This window comes from Netta rufina, assembly GCF_964035555.1.
Source record: "Netta rufina genome assembly, chromosome: 4".
NCBI classification, from domain to species: Eukaryota; Metazoa; Chordata; class Aves; order Anseriformes; family Anatidae; genus Netta; species Netta rufina.
The window spans coordinates 50,180,424-50,197,422 of NC_140127.1; the positions used below are offsets into that span (position 1 = coordinate 50,180,424).

At 43.1% G+C, this 16,999-nt stretch overlaps 1 protein-coding gene across 2 annotated transcripts in view; it reads right to left on the reverse strand.

The window, feature by feature from the left end:
• SLAIN2 (SLAIN motif family member 2) overlaps positions 1-11,717 on the reverse strand; it is a 34,356-nt gene extending 22,639 nt beyond the window's left edge. For both annotated transcript variants that reach the window (XM_084286859.1, XM_084286858.1), the window contains exons 1-2: positions 11,087-11,717; positions 1,994-2,142 (exon numbers count right to left, since the gene is read on the reverse strand). In XM_084286859.1, the coding sequence (XP_084142985.1) occupies positions 1,994-2,142; positions 11,087-11,472 (535 nt within the window). In that variant the 5' untranslated portion in view covers positions 11,473-11,717. The remainder of the gene's footprint in view (positions 1-1,993; positions 2,143-11,086) is intronic.
• Positions 11,718-16,999: the final 5,282 nt, after the last annotated feature.

Sequence of the window (16,999 nt, forward strand, 5' to 3'; positions counted from 1 at the left end):
GATCTGAAATTTCTTAACCTGTTACTAGCTACTGTTTCAGTTAAGTGACAGGGGTCCACAAGGGACAAATGTGATGTAAACGAGAAAACCCAGAATATTCTGGTGTAGAATCACGCTTACAAGAGGCACTACTTGTCTTTTCCAGTGGAGCTTCCTGCTACCCGACTACTGCAAGTAGCAAGGTTGTTCTGAAGAACAATTTCATTTTCTGTTTCACTTTTCCATGCAAACTTCTCCAACTAGCAGTATTACAGCCCCCCTCTTCTACCAGTAATGTTTTCCCCTAATTAGTACTATCGGCCATCTGATGTATTCTTGCAAGTGTCCCTGCCAGAATCCCTGCCAGATTCTCAGGGCTATGGAAAAAAACAGAGGTGAAGTTGCCTAGACTCAGTTTGAATGACCAAACTTTTAAATTTGTGCATTTCATATGGAAGTGTCTTGCCACTCTGCTTCTACCGTGACTGAACTTTTAAAGATATTCTAGGGGTTACAGAATTTGTGGTTACTTAGGGAATATTTCTACTCAGCTCTGAAAAAAGGACAAAATTATTCATGCTTATCCTAACTACTATACAGTCCTAAGTACTTAGTTAAGTCATACCACAATTTCTTCAGGCTCCCAAATTTGCATCATTTTTCATAAATCTCTGTGACCTGGCACTTTTCATTGTTTAGAATTTCAGTCTATACCTGTAGGAAGCCTGGTAGCTGTTCAGGAAAACTTTTAATGGACATTTGTCAAGGCTGCTTACACAAGGCACAAGAAATAGGGAAAGAAAAAAAGTGACTCATACTGAAGGCACTTTCACCATTTTACTCAATAGTTTTATAAAAATGAGAACTGGATTTGTCATGTTATCTACCAGCAATGTTTTCAAGTTTTATTAAGAACAATCTTAATACAAATCAGAATTAAGACTGAATTTTCCCAGAGAATCCAAAGAGGGGAGAAAAGTTACAGTCAAACTCAGCAAAGTTTATGTATATGAAGGGTGGTTGGGAACACGTGTGGAACTAAACTTTCAAATGTTCTTAGCTCAAGGCCAATCATTCTGTTAATTCCTGCAGATAACAATTATAAAAAAAGTCACATAACACCAAAAAAAGATGGATATTTGGGGCAAGAATAGATATTCATAGTAAGAGAGAAAGGATTATCTCGGCATAACTTTTTTTCTTTTCTCCAGTAAAAATAGGCTCAAACAAAAGCTAAAATAAAGTAATTTTTGGAAAAGACCGAGAGGTTAAAACAAATGTAGAACATTCACTGGGGAAAGCATTGCTGGTAAGTTATCAAGAAAATTAACAAAGAAATCAGATGAACAGAAAATCCTAATCGGACCTTCAGCTTTTGGCTGCTAATTTGACATTAGAAAAGCTGAGAATGAAAGGATGAAGATGGTAGGTTTTCTTCCTCAAGGGCCAGGCAATCAGTCCTTCCCCAGACTCTTATCAACTATGTTGTGTCCGGAAAGAATCAAACTCTGTGGAGTTCTTAATCTAATGGTGACATCATCTTAAATTACTTGGGATGGGAAGAAAATGAATCAGTATTACCTCCCCCAAAGCATTCAAGAAATTAAGCCTTAATTTTCTTAGATGGAATAATGTAGCTCATCTAGCAAGAAACTGATCTCTGTGGTAACATAGTGACATCACCCAACAATTATGCTAGTTTAATACAGCCTTCTACTTTAAAGGAAGATCTCCAAGGTAAAGACATTGGCCAAAAGTTTTCAGAAAGAAACACACTTTTACTACGCAGGTGACATAACTCTGAAATCCTGATTCCTGGCTAATGCTTCCTTTTAGTCAGTGCAGAAAATTATGAGAATGGATTACTGTTTGCAGACCACGACAACTTTAGACAGAATTAACTGCTGCATCTCATCCTCTTCCCTCACAGCTACTATTGGCTAATTCTGATCCCTCTAATCTCTCTTCAGAGCAAATCTGCACAACCCAGTGGTGTTAGTATGAAGGAACTCACCTGACATCGTCTGTTCCAGCCTGTGGATCAGTGACTTTTTAGCACTTTCAATGTCAGGACTTGGGTAATCCAACACTTGCCTGCACCAAACTAATGGACTAACAGATTTTTGCACTGGAGTCAGTCTCTTCTTTGGGGACGTATATAGCCTGAAAAGAAGAAAAAGTTATGAAGACAAAATGGGCATAAAAAGGCATGTAAGAAAATACCACATAGTATGCTATTTCTATTCTTGTACTACCTACAGTACAATCCCAAAATACAATGAAAGCACAAGCTTTAGTTTTAAATTAATGATTTTGGATACACGATAATACTGAAAACACAAGGCTATCCAAAGACTTCTATCAACAGCTGATGCCTACATTGCTACTCTGTAATAAACTGATTGATATGCCAGAAACAAACATCTTTTCAAACCCAGGTATATGGACAATTTCACTGTCATAAATGCACAGCTGAGGACTGATCTTACTGATTTAAGTAACGTTCACTTTAAAGAAGGAAATAAAGCACTACCCAATACACAACCGTAGTTTTCCTAAATGCAAAGATGTTGGCAAGTGATAAGCACCTTAATAGCCAAGCAACAGCACTGAAGTACACAGAACACAATCTCGTATTTCAGTATCCTTGAATGATATGCATTTTCTTTCTACTTATAACTTGTACCCTAGCACCTGATCCTTTAATTTTCATTTGAACACAGAACAAAGAGACTATCTTTGTCCTAAGGGGTGGACAGTCAAGCATTAAAAACAAGGGACAACAGATAATGCATGTAGGAGAGTAAAGGGAAACAATGAGACCATATTGTTCTGGAGGATATGCTGAGGCCTTTGCCCATCAGCAGCCCCATTCATCTATTTTAACTTCAGCATTCCACGATGGAAGAAATAAATATTCCATTTGAAAGGCTCTAAAAATGTAGCTGGGAACTCACCCTCCCTCAACAAACAGTTTAAAGGCAAAGTCAAATCCAATCAGACGCTCACAAGGGGGATATTTAAGCCTTATCTTTGGAACAAAAGCAAACTTGGATGTTTGCTTCAGCAACAGACAACAGTGACATGCACGATCTGCAGCTCTACCTGGAGCTTTTGCATGTGCAGAAATGGTTAAACAACTGTTTCTTCTAGGAGTATCCAATGACAGACTTCATGTCCCAGGTGAATATGGTTGTAGGCTTCACACTGTGGCTTAGGAGCATTTGACAGCCCAGGCAGCATGCTTCTACACGGAACTGCAGAACTGCCTGTTCCCTTGATGCCAACAACATCAGCAACACAGAAGTTATTCTCCCCTGGTCTATTAAGAGATTATTAACTGATCCTTCTTCTGTAGTTCTTGGTTTGTTTTTATAAACAGCTTAGAAGAATTTTATTTTTAATTCCTGCTATTAAGGTTGCTTCTTACAAAAGCTTCCCAAAAAGCATATTTAAATATCACCAAGAACACCTTACCCAAAACACTGCTCACTCTGTCCAGAGCATACTCTAATACATTCTTCCCCCAAACACCAAAACTAAAAGGCTACACCTGCAAATGCAGGACAGAGGATTATGACTACTGATCAGGTTTTCACATAAAACCAAAGCAGCTTGCAACAATGCAAACAAAAAACAAATACAGCTTAATGCCCTGCATGACATTGGGTGGAAGGTACCACTGATTTTGTAGGGATCCTTGTAAGCACTCTGCCTCCAAGAAAAGCTAAGAGCCCAGCACATATTTATATTGTTGAATATCCCTGGAAAGGACAGGAACTTCTTGGTTTTCGCAGTTCAATGGCAACAATTACACAAATTGCCGTACTTTATGCAGTTATCTACATAGAGTTAAAGACAATGTTTAACACTTACTAGCTCTCTAACACTTTGAATGTACTTTCACTGTCTTTCCTGCACTCTTGTCTGTCCTAAGGTAGGGTTACACAGTACTGAGAAGTGTCAAAGGCAACAACGCCAACTCTTGTGCTGTGCGGAGAGGGCTCCCAGCTCCCAGGATCGCTGGCATGCCGAGCTGTGTTTGAGAAGTTCCATGCACATTTGAAGTGTTTACAGTAACACCCTGTGCAACAGGCAATAAATTAAAATACATATCCCCTTTTTAAAGATGCACACCACGGGTATCTTGAATCTGTAAGACTGAACAAAATGGCACCTGATATTTTAAGCTCCACCGCATTATTTTCTGCAATTTGCAGCTGTTGCATTTGTTTCACAAGCAGTTTATCTACTGAAACAATTCAGGCTCACACAGATCAGCTCCTACTTTCCCACTCCCCTTCAGACCAAACACATACTGCAGACTCTCCCACCTCCTTCCAGCCAGTTGCTTTGCCTTTGAACGTTTTTGTTTCACCCTACGTATCAAGAAAGGCAGAACTTGAGAATATTTCATGCTACTCCACTACCTCATGATAAGCACATGTGCATCAATGCAGTAACACAATGACTCTTTCAAGACAGGTTCTTTTACATTGTGCAGTTATCAATTCTCATTATTATGAAGCAGTGATCTTTATTCTGCATCTGAGAAAGAACAGATGATATTAAGTTTTGAAACTGACACAGTTTTATTCACTTTGCCTAATTTTAATCAAGAAAATTAAGATCAAGGGCAAGGCGAAGGCCTGGAGTCACGCTTCTACTTCTCTGTTCCCAATAGCAGAAAGGAAAAAAGAACAGAAAGGATACTACAGAATTAAAATAAGCTTTATGAGGTCATTTCTACATGCTAAGTGATCATCTTTGTCAAACCACTGTTTGACTCAAAGGCTGCAGGCCCTCTCCAGCAGAAGAGCTTCCCAGAAAAGACTCATTCCCATTTGTACCTGCTCAGGAATTCAACGGCACCGTAACTGCTGATCAGCAGCTGATCAGCAGCACACAACTCTAAGGCTGAAGATCCCCACTGGCTTCATACATCTTTAAACACCACTAAATCACTTTCTAAAAACAGGAAATGGAAAGCCATTGAGGAAGCTGACAGCTTACGGTTACCACCCACACTTCAAATGCTAGCACACCAGAAAAATTGCACTGTGATTGATCCACAAGAGAGTAGGGACACAACCAGAGTTTAGCGCCACAAGATGAAGTAAAAGAAAGCAGTACAGAGAGAAGCTCAGGGGCTTTCACCTGATTTGAAAGGGCGTTAAGAAGCCCAGGCACTATGACTCTGCTGAACACAGTGCCATTTCCTTCCTTCAGCTGTCACACTAGGCACTGTGTCACAGCTGCACCAATCTGAAATTTAAAGCAGTCAGGGGCTCTACGGATTAGTCCTAAGAAGACACAGCACAAAATGGGAAAAGCTCTTGCAGAAAGACAGCTTTCACTACACGCTCATATGATAATGCCAGCATGGCAAGCCACAGCACGCTGCACTGGGACACAGCTGAGCTGGAAGAAGCTCTGAAGAAAGAGGACAGGACACGGAGAGAGGAACAGAATAGTTCCATAATCATTACCTCACCTGATGAGCACCTCCCATTGCACTGCGTTACAATATAAGCAGTTGGTTGCCACAGGCATGAAGTCAGAAGCCAGGCTTCTAACCAGGAAGAAAGGAGTCTTTCTGAACCAAAACCCTTCTGCTGCTCGAGTGCAGGAGAAAAACATGCAGATGAATATCAAACTGCAGATCAATTTAGGTGGAAGATGGCAAATTGAAGGACCTGGAGTTAAAGCTTGTTTATTTTAGTCACATTAGCTTTAAGCAAAAACAGTCACATACGATAGAGACAAGGAAACATCAGTGGACAAAACACATCACAGACAAAAGTGGGATGAAGAAAGCAACCTGAAGAGAAGACACAAGGGAAAAAATAGATATTTAAAGGACAGATCAGCAAGACACTCCCCTAGAAGAGAGGGGAAAAAAACATGAGGCAAAGCTACTAAAAGTAAATAAAGCAACAGATGGGAATATAGGACAGCCTCAGAAATACAGTTTTAGACACAATATTGACCTAAACTTTTAGATGAATCTGAAATTCTTGGAGATACTATTTGGAGCACTTTGAGATAAATTTTAAGGTGAATTTTGAATAAACAGCTACAGGTAAAAAACTGAAGAGACTCTCTAGTTATTAAAAATACTCATTAGCATCGCTGAACATACTTGGCCCACAGACTTCCTTTTGCCTCCTCCTGCACCCCGGTCAAGTACTGGATGTCTCTCAAAAACAAGGAAATGAATACGACAAAAAAGCTTTGACAGCCTTGATACCAGTAGAGAGTTAAAGAATCTGGACTTTCTAATTGGACAAGTCTCATTAAATCCTCCTATTATAATTGCACTTCTAACTACATGGTATTATTTTCAAGTAGAAGTGGAAAGTTTCAGGGCTCGCAAAGTGCACCTGGGAGCAAAACTACCACAACAATTAAAGACTGGTTAGTTGCTGGAAATTATAGCCCTTGCTCATTTCCTCATCTCAAAGGAATACGTTACTGTCTGAGAGGGATACTGTGAAGAAGGACAAGAGGCCTTCAGGAGCTTGGAAGAGTCCTGTAACACCATGATGTAGCTTTCCTGGAACGGTCACACAAACTCTGTACAGGCTTTGGGAAGCTTTTCACAAGGATTTGTTAGAGCACGCATACTCTATTATGGTATTGTTGTTACTTACAGAGAAAGAAGTTGAGAAGTTTTCTGTCCTGTTAAACATGTTCCAAAATAAGCCTGTTTAATTACTAGGCTCAAGAGCTCTACCAACACCTATGAGAAGGCAGAAATGTGGACCATGCCCAAACAAAACATGATTAAGAGCTACATTTTAGCAATATCCTTAAGACAATAAAGGAAATCTGTACCAAAGCTTTCATGATATCCAAATATCAACTGTATTTAAAAGCCATAAATATCACACAGTCAGAAATGGAAAAAAGTTTTTCCCTTCGGATTCTTTCAGCAGTCCCCAAACATCTATTTCACAACGAAATGGTTATCTCAAGGACATTACTCTTTGATGTTACCGGTTGTTACATTTAATTAGCAGATAATTTCTGTAATCCTTACTCATCTCACATGCTCCTTGTCACGTTGTCTTCCCAGTTTGAGGAGCCTTGATCTGAATTTGGTTAAAAAACACCACAGACTTCAAATCAGGTTCATACTTAGTATGCCAGGAAATGAAAAGCATCGCTTGCTCTTTTACTTAAATCACCAGGCTGGAATTGATCCGAACCCGTTCAGTTTCCAAGAGGCCCAAGCCACATTAACACAATGCAATTTGAGCAGCCCAACAGGAAATTCTGCAATGCAATTCCAGCAGCGGGATGTCACCCAGGTGCAGCTCTAGCCTAAAACACCCAACATTTTGCTAGTTTACCATGGCAAAAATAAAGTCAGTGCTCACCAAACATGAAGCAGGGAGATGAAAGACGATCGCTACGAATCATTACAGATGAGAATCGTATTTTTATCCTCTCTCAAAACAGCAACATAGCCAGCTAATTGGAATGATGACTAGAACAGAAGTGTAAACTATTAAAAATAGGTATCACTTTTACAGAAATAGCTGCTGAATGACAGTGCATGGAGCAGTAAGAATACTTGCTTTCCATTTCAAACAGGCTATCCAACCAATCTGAGGCCTTCAAAACCACTGAAAATATGAATTTTAAATATTAATGTGAACAAATCCCAGTAATTTAATTTTAAACATCCAGCCTTCTGCCTAGAAATGAAGTCAGGCAGCCATCGGCTACTGCTGCCCCACCAGGGAGGCTTTGGACTGAAGTGACATGAAGACACAGGTCAGTGCAGGCTGGCTTTTATAGCAGCATCATTTAAAGAGGATGCAACTGCTCCAAACTTTGCTGGGCAGTGTGTGTAAAGCAGATCCACAGCCAGCTCTATACTCTGCTATGCACACGCTGCATGCAAGTTTGGGGGAAAAAAAAATCACCGTATAATCACCATATGTTTTGCTCTCTCTTTTTGAAGAAAGTTTCTCTGGAAGTGACCGTGCAACAAGTTACTGCAAAGCCAGTTACAGCATGGATCCACGGTACGTTACCTATGCTACATTAATTGTCCACGTGTGCACTCTTATCCTGCAATAAACTGGAGACAGCTCCCTTTTAAGAAGCAGCACAGCAGGCCACCCTGTGTACTGTTACCGAGTCATCTCCAGCACGCTACATGCTCACGCCCAGCCTTGTCACGCCAGCACGTCAGGCAGGCAGCTGCACAGTGCCTCCTGCCTCTCTGAGCCTTCTCTGCTCTGGTCCCCCTTCCTGCCCTCCTGTCTTTTCAGTCGGTTTACAGAAAGACCTGATCACGCTGAAATCTGAAAAAAAATAAATCAATCCAGACTGGCTTGGAACAGCTAAACAGGCACACTTATACAAATGCATTGCCAAAATTAGTGTTAACTTCTTGATAAAGCCATTAGTAAGCCTAAAACAAACTCTCAGCGGGACTAGGTGAAGTTCAGTACACTGGGCACGTGTGCACGGGGCTATTTGCAACATCAGGACCATATTAGGAATAAAGTCTGAGCCCCTTAACTAGGATCCAGAAGCACTGATCTAGTGTGAGCATTAAATGTAAAATGATACAGTTTGAGCAGTGAAGAAAAGTTTTTCTTCTGGCACAATGAGGCTGCAGACCACTTCACAGACTTAAAAAATGCCTGCATTACACAAAGCCGAGAGAAGCAGCACCCTCCTTCATCTATTACCTCCCACAGCAACATCCTTCTGAAACCAGCAGCCAAGACAAATCCAAGCTTCTCTATGCAGACGAATCAACAGATGAATCAACTTTTAATGCTCAAGCTGCGATTTAAATTTAGTTTGTTTCCATCTGAGGTTTCCTCAATTGGTAAGTGGATTGTACCTCTACAGAGGTATAATCCTACAGTTCAAATGGGATTTGGGGATAAGCAGGAGTGATCCAAATCCATTTGAACCATGAAGAGTTCACACAAGGATTAATTTTAACCGAACACATTCACTCTTTTCACAGTTGATTCAACTACTTGTTGAGTGACCTTGCGTAAGCAAGGCCTTAAGAGTATGATCTTTACTAAAGTTTCAGAGAAACCCACTTACATCATCCCTCTTATTTGCAGAGTTGTTTCTTTTTGGCTGATCCACTAGTGCTCTGAAAATTTCCAGCTTCATTTAGAGCGATTATCTCTGTTTACCAAATGCACAAAAATATGGTTTGATTATTTAAATTGGTGTCCCCACCTATGGCAGGGGAGATGGGAACTAAATAATCTTTGAGGTCCCTTCTAACCCAAGCCATTCTATGATTCTGTGAAGATAAAAACATCCTACCTTCATAAGAAAACGAGGTCTTAAGACTACTTAGTGCCTCAACTGTTGAATTAAATAGTCTTCAGAAACTGCAGGAGTTTGATTTCCACTTAAAAAAATAATTTGGAAAAAAAAATTCACCTGCCAACGTTTCAATCTAGCCAAACCACATCTGTCATTAAGTGCATAGTAAATTACAGCATGAAAGGACAAAGTTTTTTTTAATTACATATTGATATTTCTTGACATGTGCTACAACAGGTAAATGTTTTAAACTACTCGTTTCAAGTTCTTTTATCTCTCAGTCACTGTCCTACATCTGAGACTGAAGTTTAGTGTTATAGTCACTATAATATTAGGAAAGGAGCGAAGACTCGCAGCAAGCTGCACTTCAGTTCTGTTGTCTTTTGAGGACTGGAATTTGCATAGAAACACAACTGAAGCCACAATAACAGGCAGCCTAAGTGCCAAACACCTGACAGCAGCAAGCTGAGTGAGCTCTGCCGCCTGCCCACGAGCGTCCAGAGCTGCGTAAACAAAGCCATGCTGCATTTATGTCATCACTGTCACCGTATGCTCTTGTGACAGTAACTTTCACTGAAGAGATGTGTTATGGTTCCCACGATTAAGGATTAATATAAAAAACAGTAACGGCTATTGTCACTAGAAAACATGACACTCACAAATTTTACCATCGCGTTCCAAACTTACTGTACAAATCCAGAATATTTTATTTCCCTAACATGCTATAAACCAGTAGATTACAAGGCATAAATTGGGAAATAAGAGTAGCTATGCCGCACGGACTCGTCATCTGGAAGACGATGCCTTGTTTTATTTTAGTAGACTTGTGTTGGATCAGAATAAATTTATGCTCTCATACTTCTCTAGTGGATCAGGCTGGATGTTAGGATAACAACTTAATAACTTATCTGAGGAAATGTACACACTGTATTCTCCCTGAGCAACTGAAACACTGCCCACGCATGAAATCATTCAAGTGTTTTTAATAAGCATTAATTACTCTGAAATGATTTTTTATTTTAACAAAAATCTGTTTCTCAGGATGTTAGTTCTAGAAAAAGACCTTTGCAGCTGAACTTCATAACCGTCTCTGAGCCAAGTCGGACTGCTTTTGTTACTCTTTTCCTCGCAGTACACATTTGCCCTGCATTTCCCTGTTGACACCGTGCTCCTCCCCACTGCTTCTCCCAGAGCTCTTATGTTGCTCCTCAACTGGTGTCATGGGAAACTTCAGAAAGACAGCTGGAGAACAGCATGACGCTAAGAGAAAGGAAACCTCCTTCATTCACTCATCAAAGTGTCACAAGGACAAGGTGAGCAAACACCCGCTGGTGTTCCTGCTGGAGCAGCAGGGTAAGCAGTGCAGTAAAAAAAGAAAGAGGGATTGCCTAAAGTAAACTGTGGTGTTATAAAGCTAGCAATAAAGGAAACCATCTCAGAAACATGCTGGCTTGCATGAAGGAGTGCGACATTTGCTGCCTTTATAGCGAGACGAAATCCTGGCTTCCAACCTACCTGATGTGTTGCAGGAAGTAGCACAGCAGCACCCTGCCTCACCCTGCGCTACCCCAAAACCCCTCCACAGCTCCCTCAGCACCCCCCCACCAACCCTCCCCACCACATCCCACCGCCTCCGTGGCCCGCAGAAGCTGCGGGGGCCTCACACAAAAGCTGCGGGGCCTCGGGGAAGAGGAAGAGGAGGAGGAGGAGGAGCAGGGGGAGCGCCATGCGCAGCCCCCGAGCCCTTCTCCCGGCACGGAGCCCCCCGCTCCTCCCCCCGCCTCCTCACCAGCCGGTCTCGTCCTCCTCGCAGCCGGCCAGGCGCTCCAGCTCGTCGGGCCGCAGCAGCGCCGCGTCGTCCAGCAGGCCGTCGCCTTCCCCGCCGGGCTCCTCGGGGGGCGGCCGCCGCCCCGCGGCCCTGGAGACGGAGCCGGGGCCGGGGCTGAGGCAGCGGCCGTCGGCCGGCGGGGAGCAGGCGGCGGCGGCGGCCAGGAGCAGGGGGGAGCCCGGCGAGGCCCCGCTGCCGGCCGGGGGCCGCTTGGGGCTGGCGGGGCCGGCGGGCAGGGCGGCGTGGCGGCTGCGGAGCTGCTCGTTCTGCTTCTCCAGCTTCTTCACCAGCTCCTGCAGCTTCCGCACCTCCGCGTCCGCGTTCACGCCCGGCACCGCGTCCTCCATGGCGGCTGAGGGGTTGGGGGGGGAGGGGGGGCTCCTCCGCCCCGTCTACATGGCCGGGCGGCCCGCGGCTGAGGGAGGGGAGGAGGGCGGCGGCGGGGCGGGGCGGGCGCTGCCACCTCCTCCTCCTCCTCCTCCTCCTCCTCGTCCTCCTCCCTCTTCTTCCTCCTCCTTCTCAGCGGCGCCGGCGGGCGGCGGCGGAGAGGGCGGAGGGCGCGCGTCCGGCCGCCGCCGCCGCCGCCATCTTGTCGCCTCCCTCCGCGCCGCCTGACGTCAGGGCGCGGAGACGGGCAGCGCCTCAGTTGGGGTGCGGCGGTTGGGGTGGGAGGATGGGGCGCGCTGCTCGCTGCGAGGGGGGCCTCGCCCTAGCGCACCGAAAATTTGGGGGTGTGGGCTGCGAGGCGTAAACGCAGCGGGCTGATGTGTGGAGAGCAGGATGAGGTCTCTTTGCTGCCTTATGCAGCGCTCCCCACTTACTAAATCTCACCTCTTTCTGCACACCCTTGTGTGAGAGTTGTGCTGAGGTGGTTATCCACCGTCACAGTCAGACTCTTCCAGAATCCAGGCCTTTAATTCATAAATAGTATTTATGCCATTATTTCACCTGAACAAGTATCACGGGTTGTTTATCTGCTTCAAAGTACTTATTGGCTGGGGTATTTTAATAAAGCAGTTCCTAAAGTTAGTAAAGCAGTTTATAAAGTTATTATCAGGGAAATCAGCTTTCATTATTTGCTGGTAAAGCAAACGTTTTATCAGAAGAAACTACAGGTCTGCACAATTGTCACAAGTATAAAAGTATTAAAACAGTTTTGGCCCATGAAACGTGTAAGTCCCAAGGCCTTTGGGACTCTGCTAGGTATCACTCTGCTCATCGATACTACGTTAATAACCATTAATAGCTCTCCAATTGGGGATTGCTCTATAAACAAGTTTGTAAATCCAGTTCATTCTCTGTATCACTTGGTACCAAGTGCCTTAATGAAATCCAGCTATGTTCTCTCAGCGCAGTTAATTTTATTAACAGAACTTTCAGTCCTCCAAAAGGCAAGAAAAACAGCAAGATTTTTAATATTAAGAACATCTGGTGATCCTGTGACACTTCTGGTGACACTGCTGACAGTTCAATGGTTGGTGTGTGTAAAAGCAGTCTTAACTTATATCAAGAAGTTTATTTTAACTCACAGTATTTATACAATGATCGTACAGTGTAGCTTCCTCATTCTTTAACTGTCCTCAGATCAGATGTTGGCCACCTGCATTAATCATGCTTTTATAAAACCGGTAGGAGGGTTTGGTCCTCTCTGTCCTGCAGCTACGGGGATCAGGATGGGGCTGGTGGCTGGGGACTGGAGGGGAACAAAGTGAGTGAGGCCTGAAGAAGGGCTGTGCTGGAGGAATGAGGCAGACAGCGTGGAGAAGAACCAGGACCAGAGAGAGCCCTGGGCTCCTGGGGGTGCTGAGTCAAACTGCAGCTCTTTGTTGTGATTGTGTCATCACAGGGCATCACAATGGGATGTAATGCCACAGCTCTGGGAACGCTCTGGGGGCTGCCGGTATCCTGCCTGTCCTCTCCTTCAGTCTTCCTCCTGTCTTTCCCCAGTCCCTTTTGTGATCTGTCTGTCCCCATGGTTCCCTACCCCAAGTTTCTGTCCCCTGCTGACATCATTGCTTTGCTGCCAGCAGCACTCGCAGTTATTTCTCCTGACAAGATACACACTGCAAAGATGTGTGGGCAGTGGGGAGGAAAGTGAGAAAAAAAAAAAAAAAGTTTGAATACTGCTGAATCATCTGCTATTTTTCCAAAGCATAAAGGCAACTGAGATGAACAAAGGGAGTCACTGGTTAATAGGCAATGTAGTCTGGACTTGAATAGCAAATTCCATAATCTTCTTTTCTCATTCACTCTCATGCAGAGGGTGCCCCTCTCACGTTTTGGGAGCTTAGGGGAAGGAAGGCTTGGACCAGAAACCTCCCATTAAATATCAGGCCAATAATGGGCTTCCATACGCATCACACTCTACAAATTTCAAGCTTGTGCTGGCCAGATGTGAGACCACACCCAAGCAGAGACCCCTGTCTGTTAATACAGAAATAGCTTTAATTGATACTAATGCCACAAAAACAAAATCTTTCTACTGTGTCACAAGGGCAAGAGAAATTCCTCAGCAAGTGAAATTAGACCTGTTGCAGACTTTTATTTTTTTTTTCTTCTGAGCAGCTGCAGTTTGTGCCTATGCTTTTTTTTTTTTTTTTTTTTTTTTTTTTTTTTTTTTTTTTGTGCGTGTGTGTGTGCAGAGAGAGGGAAGGGGAAAGCAGCATTTCTGTAGAGTCTCAGGGACTCTGAAGCCCCTCAGTGCACAGGTAACATGATCAGGGGTCTGTAATATTGAAATGGGTATCAGCAAAGCTAAAGGACAATGGTGTCTACCTGTGTGCGTGCTTCTCTTTTCTGGCTCAGGGCAGATTCTTCACTCACATGGTGAGAAGAAATGAGCACTCCCTCCAAAGGAAAAGATACCTGGGCAAAGCTCCCATGTTGCACAAATAATTCAACATGCAGCTGACAAGTGGTTCCTGAGAAAAAGGCCATCAGGAGCCCTGCTTTGATGCCCTTTTGGCTCTCTAGCATGGACAAGTCTGTATTTTTTACAGCTGTAATTTGCTGCATTGCTGCTTCTGTATCTGGTGAAATTGTTAGATTCTGACTTTGAAACCTTTTTTTCAGTTGTCACCTGAAATAACATAAGATCCCTCAGAGGGAAGAATACATGAAGATGGACAGGTGCACAGCGGGAAGTTAACATTTATAGCAAATATTTAACTTCAATATGGAAAACTAGATGGCTTTTCAAGCAGCTTTGTTTAGTCTCCTGAGGAAGATTGTTGCCTGCCAGACTTTTCAAAGGAGGTGTTCAACAGGCCCACACATGTTCTTGTTAGGCGGTGTTTATCTAAAGTTTGGCAAAATAGTAAGAATCATTTGTCATTACAATAGCTAGTGTGCACAAATATTGCATACACAGTGGAATAAGTGTATGTCCTTTTCAGAATTAGTTTCAAAATTCTACTGAAAGAACCTACGCTGTAACTTTAATTATTTATGAAAGATGTCTCTGAGTGTATCTGGCCTTGTCAATGGTGTGAAAACATATTTAGTGCTTTGGGTTAGACTTAGGTTAGCTGGAAATACAGAAATACAGTCAGGGCTTTTGAACACATCTTCACTAACTGTGTTTTAGAAACTGTAAACAGCAGTAAATTTTTCAACAACACTTGTGGGCAAAATACATTTTAAAAGCCTTTACAAATCTTTTTAAAGGCAGATTACCTGCTGTATTTACTACTGATGCTACCCTGTTGGAAGAAGGACCTGCATTCAGTATGCTGGTCTTCTTACTAAGTTATAAGCCCGTCTGAAGGGCAGACAAGATCCCATTTGAGTTCTGCTCTTGAAGTATATTTATCTTGGATATCATCAACTACAAAGTATATCTCTTTGGCATGAATTAACAGACCTCTTTTTTTCTGCACAGGAAAGATGTTAGCAGTTCGACCACAGCCATGTTTAAACATGCTTTTATGCTCCAGATCTGGAAGAAGAGCAATTCTAGGATACTGCACAAACAGATTTCTAATGAGACTAGAATTCATGGCATGCCATGTGGGTAGAAAATGTATGAATAAATACATGGTTCTAATCCCTATAATTTGTATAATTAATTTAGGCTGATGACTCTTTTCACAGATTGTCATCAGAGTTGGGCATTGTAATAAATCTTTCATATCACTGCAGACACACCAAGTAACATCTGACTGTTCACCCTGGGTTCATCATCACGGTATCCGAGTATCTTCCACAGGTTTAAGGTCTTTTGCTCCTTGAATTTTGTGCATATCTGCATGTACTGTTCGTTAACAAATGTAAATTCATTTTTGTCATGGAGATAGTTACCAGTATTTCATGTTTATCCATCACTTGGAAATAATTGCTCTTTAGAAACCCGCTGAGCTCAGCGTACTTAAAATGCTGTGATGAGACTGAGGTGACTCAAAACACTGGGAAAGGATTTTCTGTTGTCAAGAAGATCCATGATTTATATTCGTTTACAGATGACACCAATTTCATGCACTTGACTATCATCAAGTGAAACCTTTTATGACTCCACCCGTATGAAGCAATCGTCTGTTAAACCATTCCAAAAAGTTTCTAAAATTTACTGAGAACTCTCCTGACACGCCTTTATTAACAAGCCAGCTCTGTAAGGAAAAATATTTCATTGCACTCAGGAGATTCTGAAAACAGTTTTCCCTCGGCACTTTTTTGTTAGCAGGAAAAAGAGGCAAGTCTTCTTCAGAATGCAAAATGATTGAAAAGTGAACAATTTTCAGACATGTGGGAAGTTTGAAATGGTGCATTTACACACATACTGAAAAAAGCTGGTATGTTTAAAATATCTTCTTGTTGACGTTTTCATGAAAATTTGTGACTGAGAGGGGACAGAGGGAATACAGATAGAGCATAGTGTAGACCTAACTTGGCAATTAAATAAGGTTTATGCTTAGCTGACACACTTCTGATTTGTGTTTAACAAGACTGAAGGCAATGTGCTAATACTGAAAAAATAGTTAAGGTTTACGGCCAAGAAAGAAGTACAACAAGTTATAAATGTGGTTGCAATAGTGGGAATCATAGAATCACTAAGTTTGTAAAAGACGTCCAAGACCATCTGGTCCAACCATCCCCCTACCACCAATTCACCCACTAGACCATGTCCCTAAGCACCATGTCCAACCTCTCCTTGAACACCCCCAGGGATGGTGACTCCACCACCTCCTTGGGCAACCTGTTCCAGTGCCTGACAGCTCTTCCTGAGAAGAAATGTCTCCTAATTTCTAGCCTAAACCTCCCCTGGCACAACTTGAGGCCATTCCCTCTTGTTCTATCACTAGTTACCTGTGAGAAGAGGCCAATCCCCAGCTCCCCACACCTTCCTTTCAGGGAGTTATATTAGCAGTAAAAGCCGGGGATACCACACCTGTACTTGAGCGTGGAGAGAAAACAACAATACTTCATTTGAGAAATGGCCTTCGGCTGCACTATTAAAACCCACAAGACAAATAAACTTCCAGCTTTGCCACTTTTTCCCCTCCTGTTGGGAGGCATCGCGGGGCTGTTTGGTACCATACGGCAGGCGGCCGTCGCCACCTAGCGTCAGCCCGCTGTGCCCGCATCGCACCCGCGGGGTTTGGGGGGCAGCTGTGGGGTTTGGGGGATGGATGCGGGTTTTGGGGGATGTCTGTGGGGTTTGGGGGGCGGCTGCGGGGTTTAGGGGATGGCTGCGGAGCGTTGGGTGCCATGGGCCTGTCGGCTCTGGCCTCTGTGTTGGCTTTGGTGGCACTTGAAGAGCAACCGCTGCTCATCCCTTGTGTTTGGAGAACGTCCTAAAAAAATACCAAAAAACCACAAACCAAACCGAAAAAAAAGAAAAAAAAAAAAAAGAAAAAAAAAAGAAAAAAAAAGAGTAAA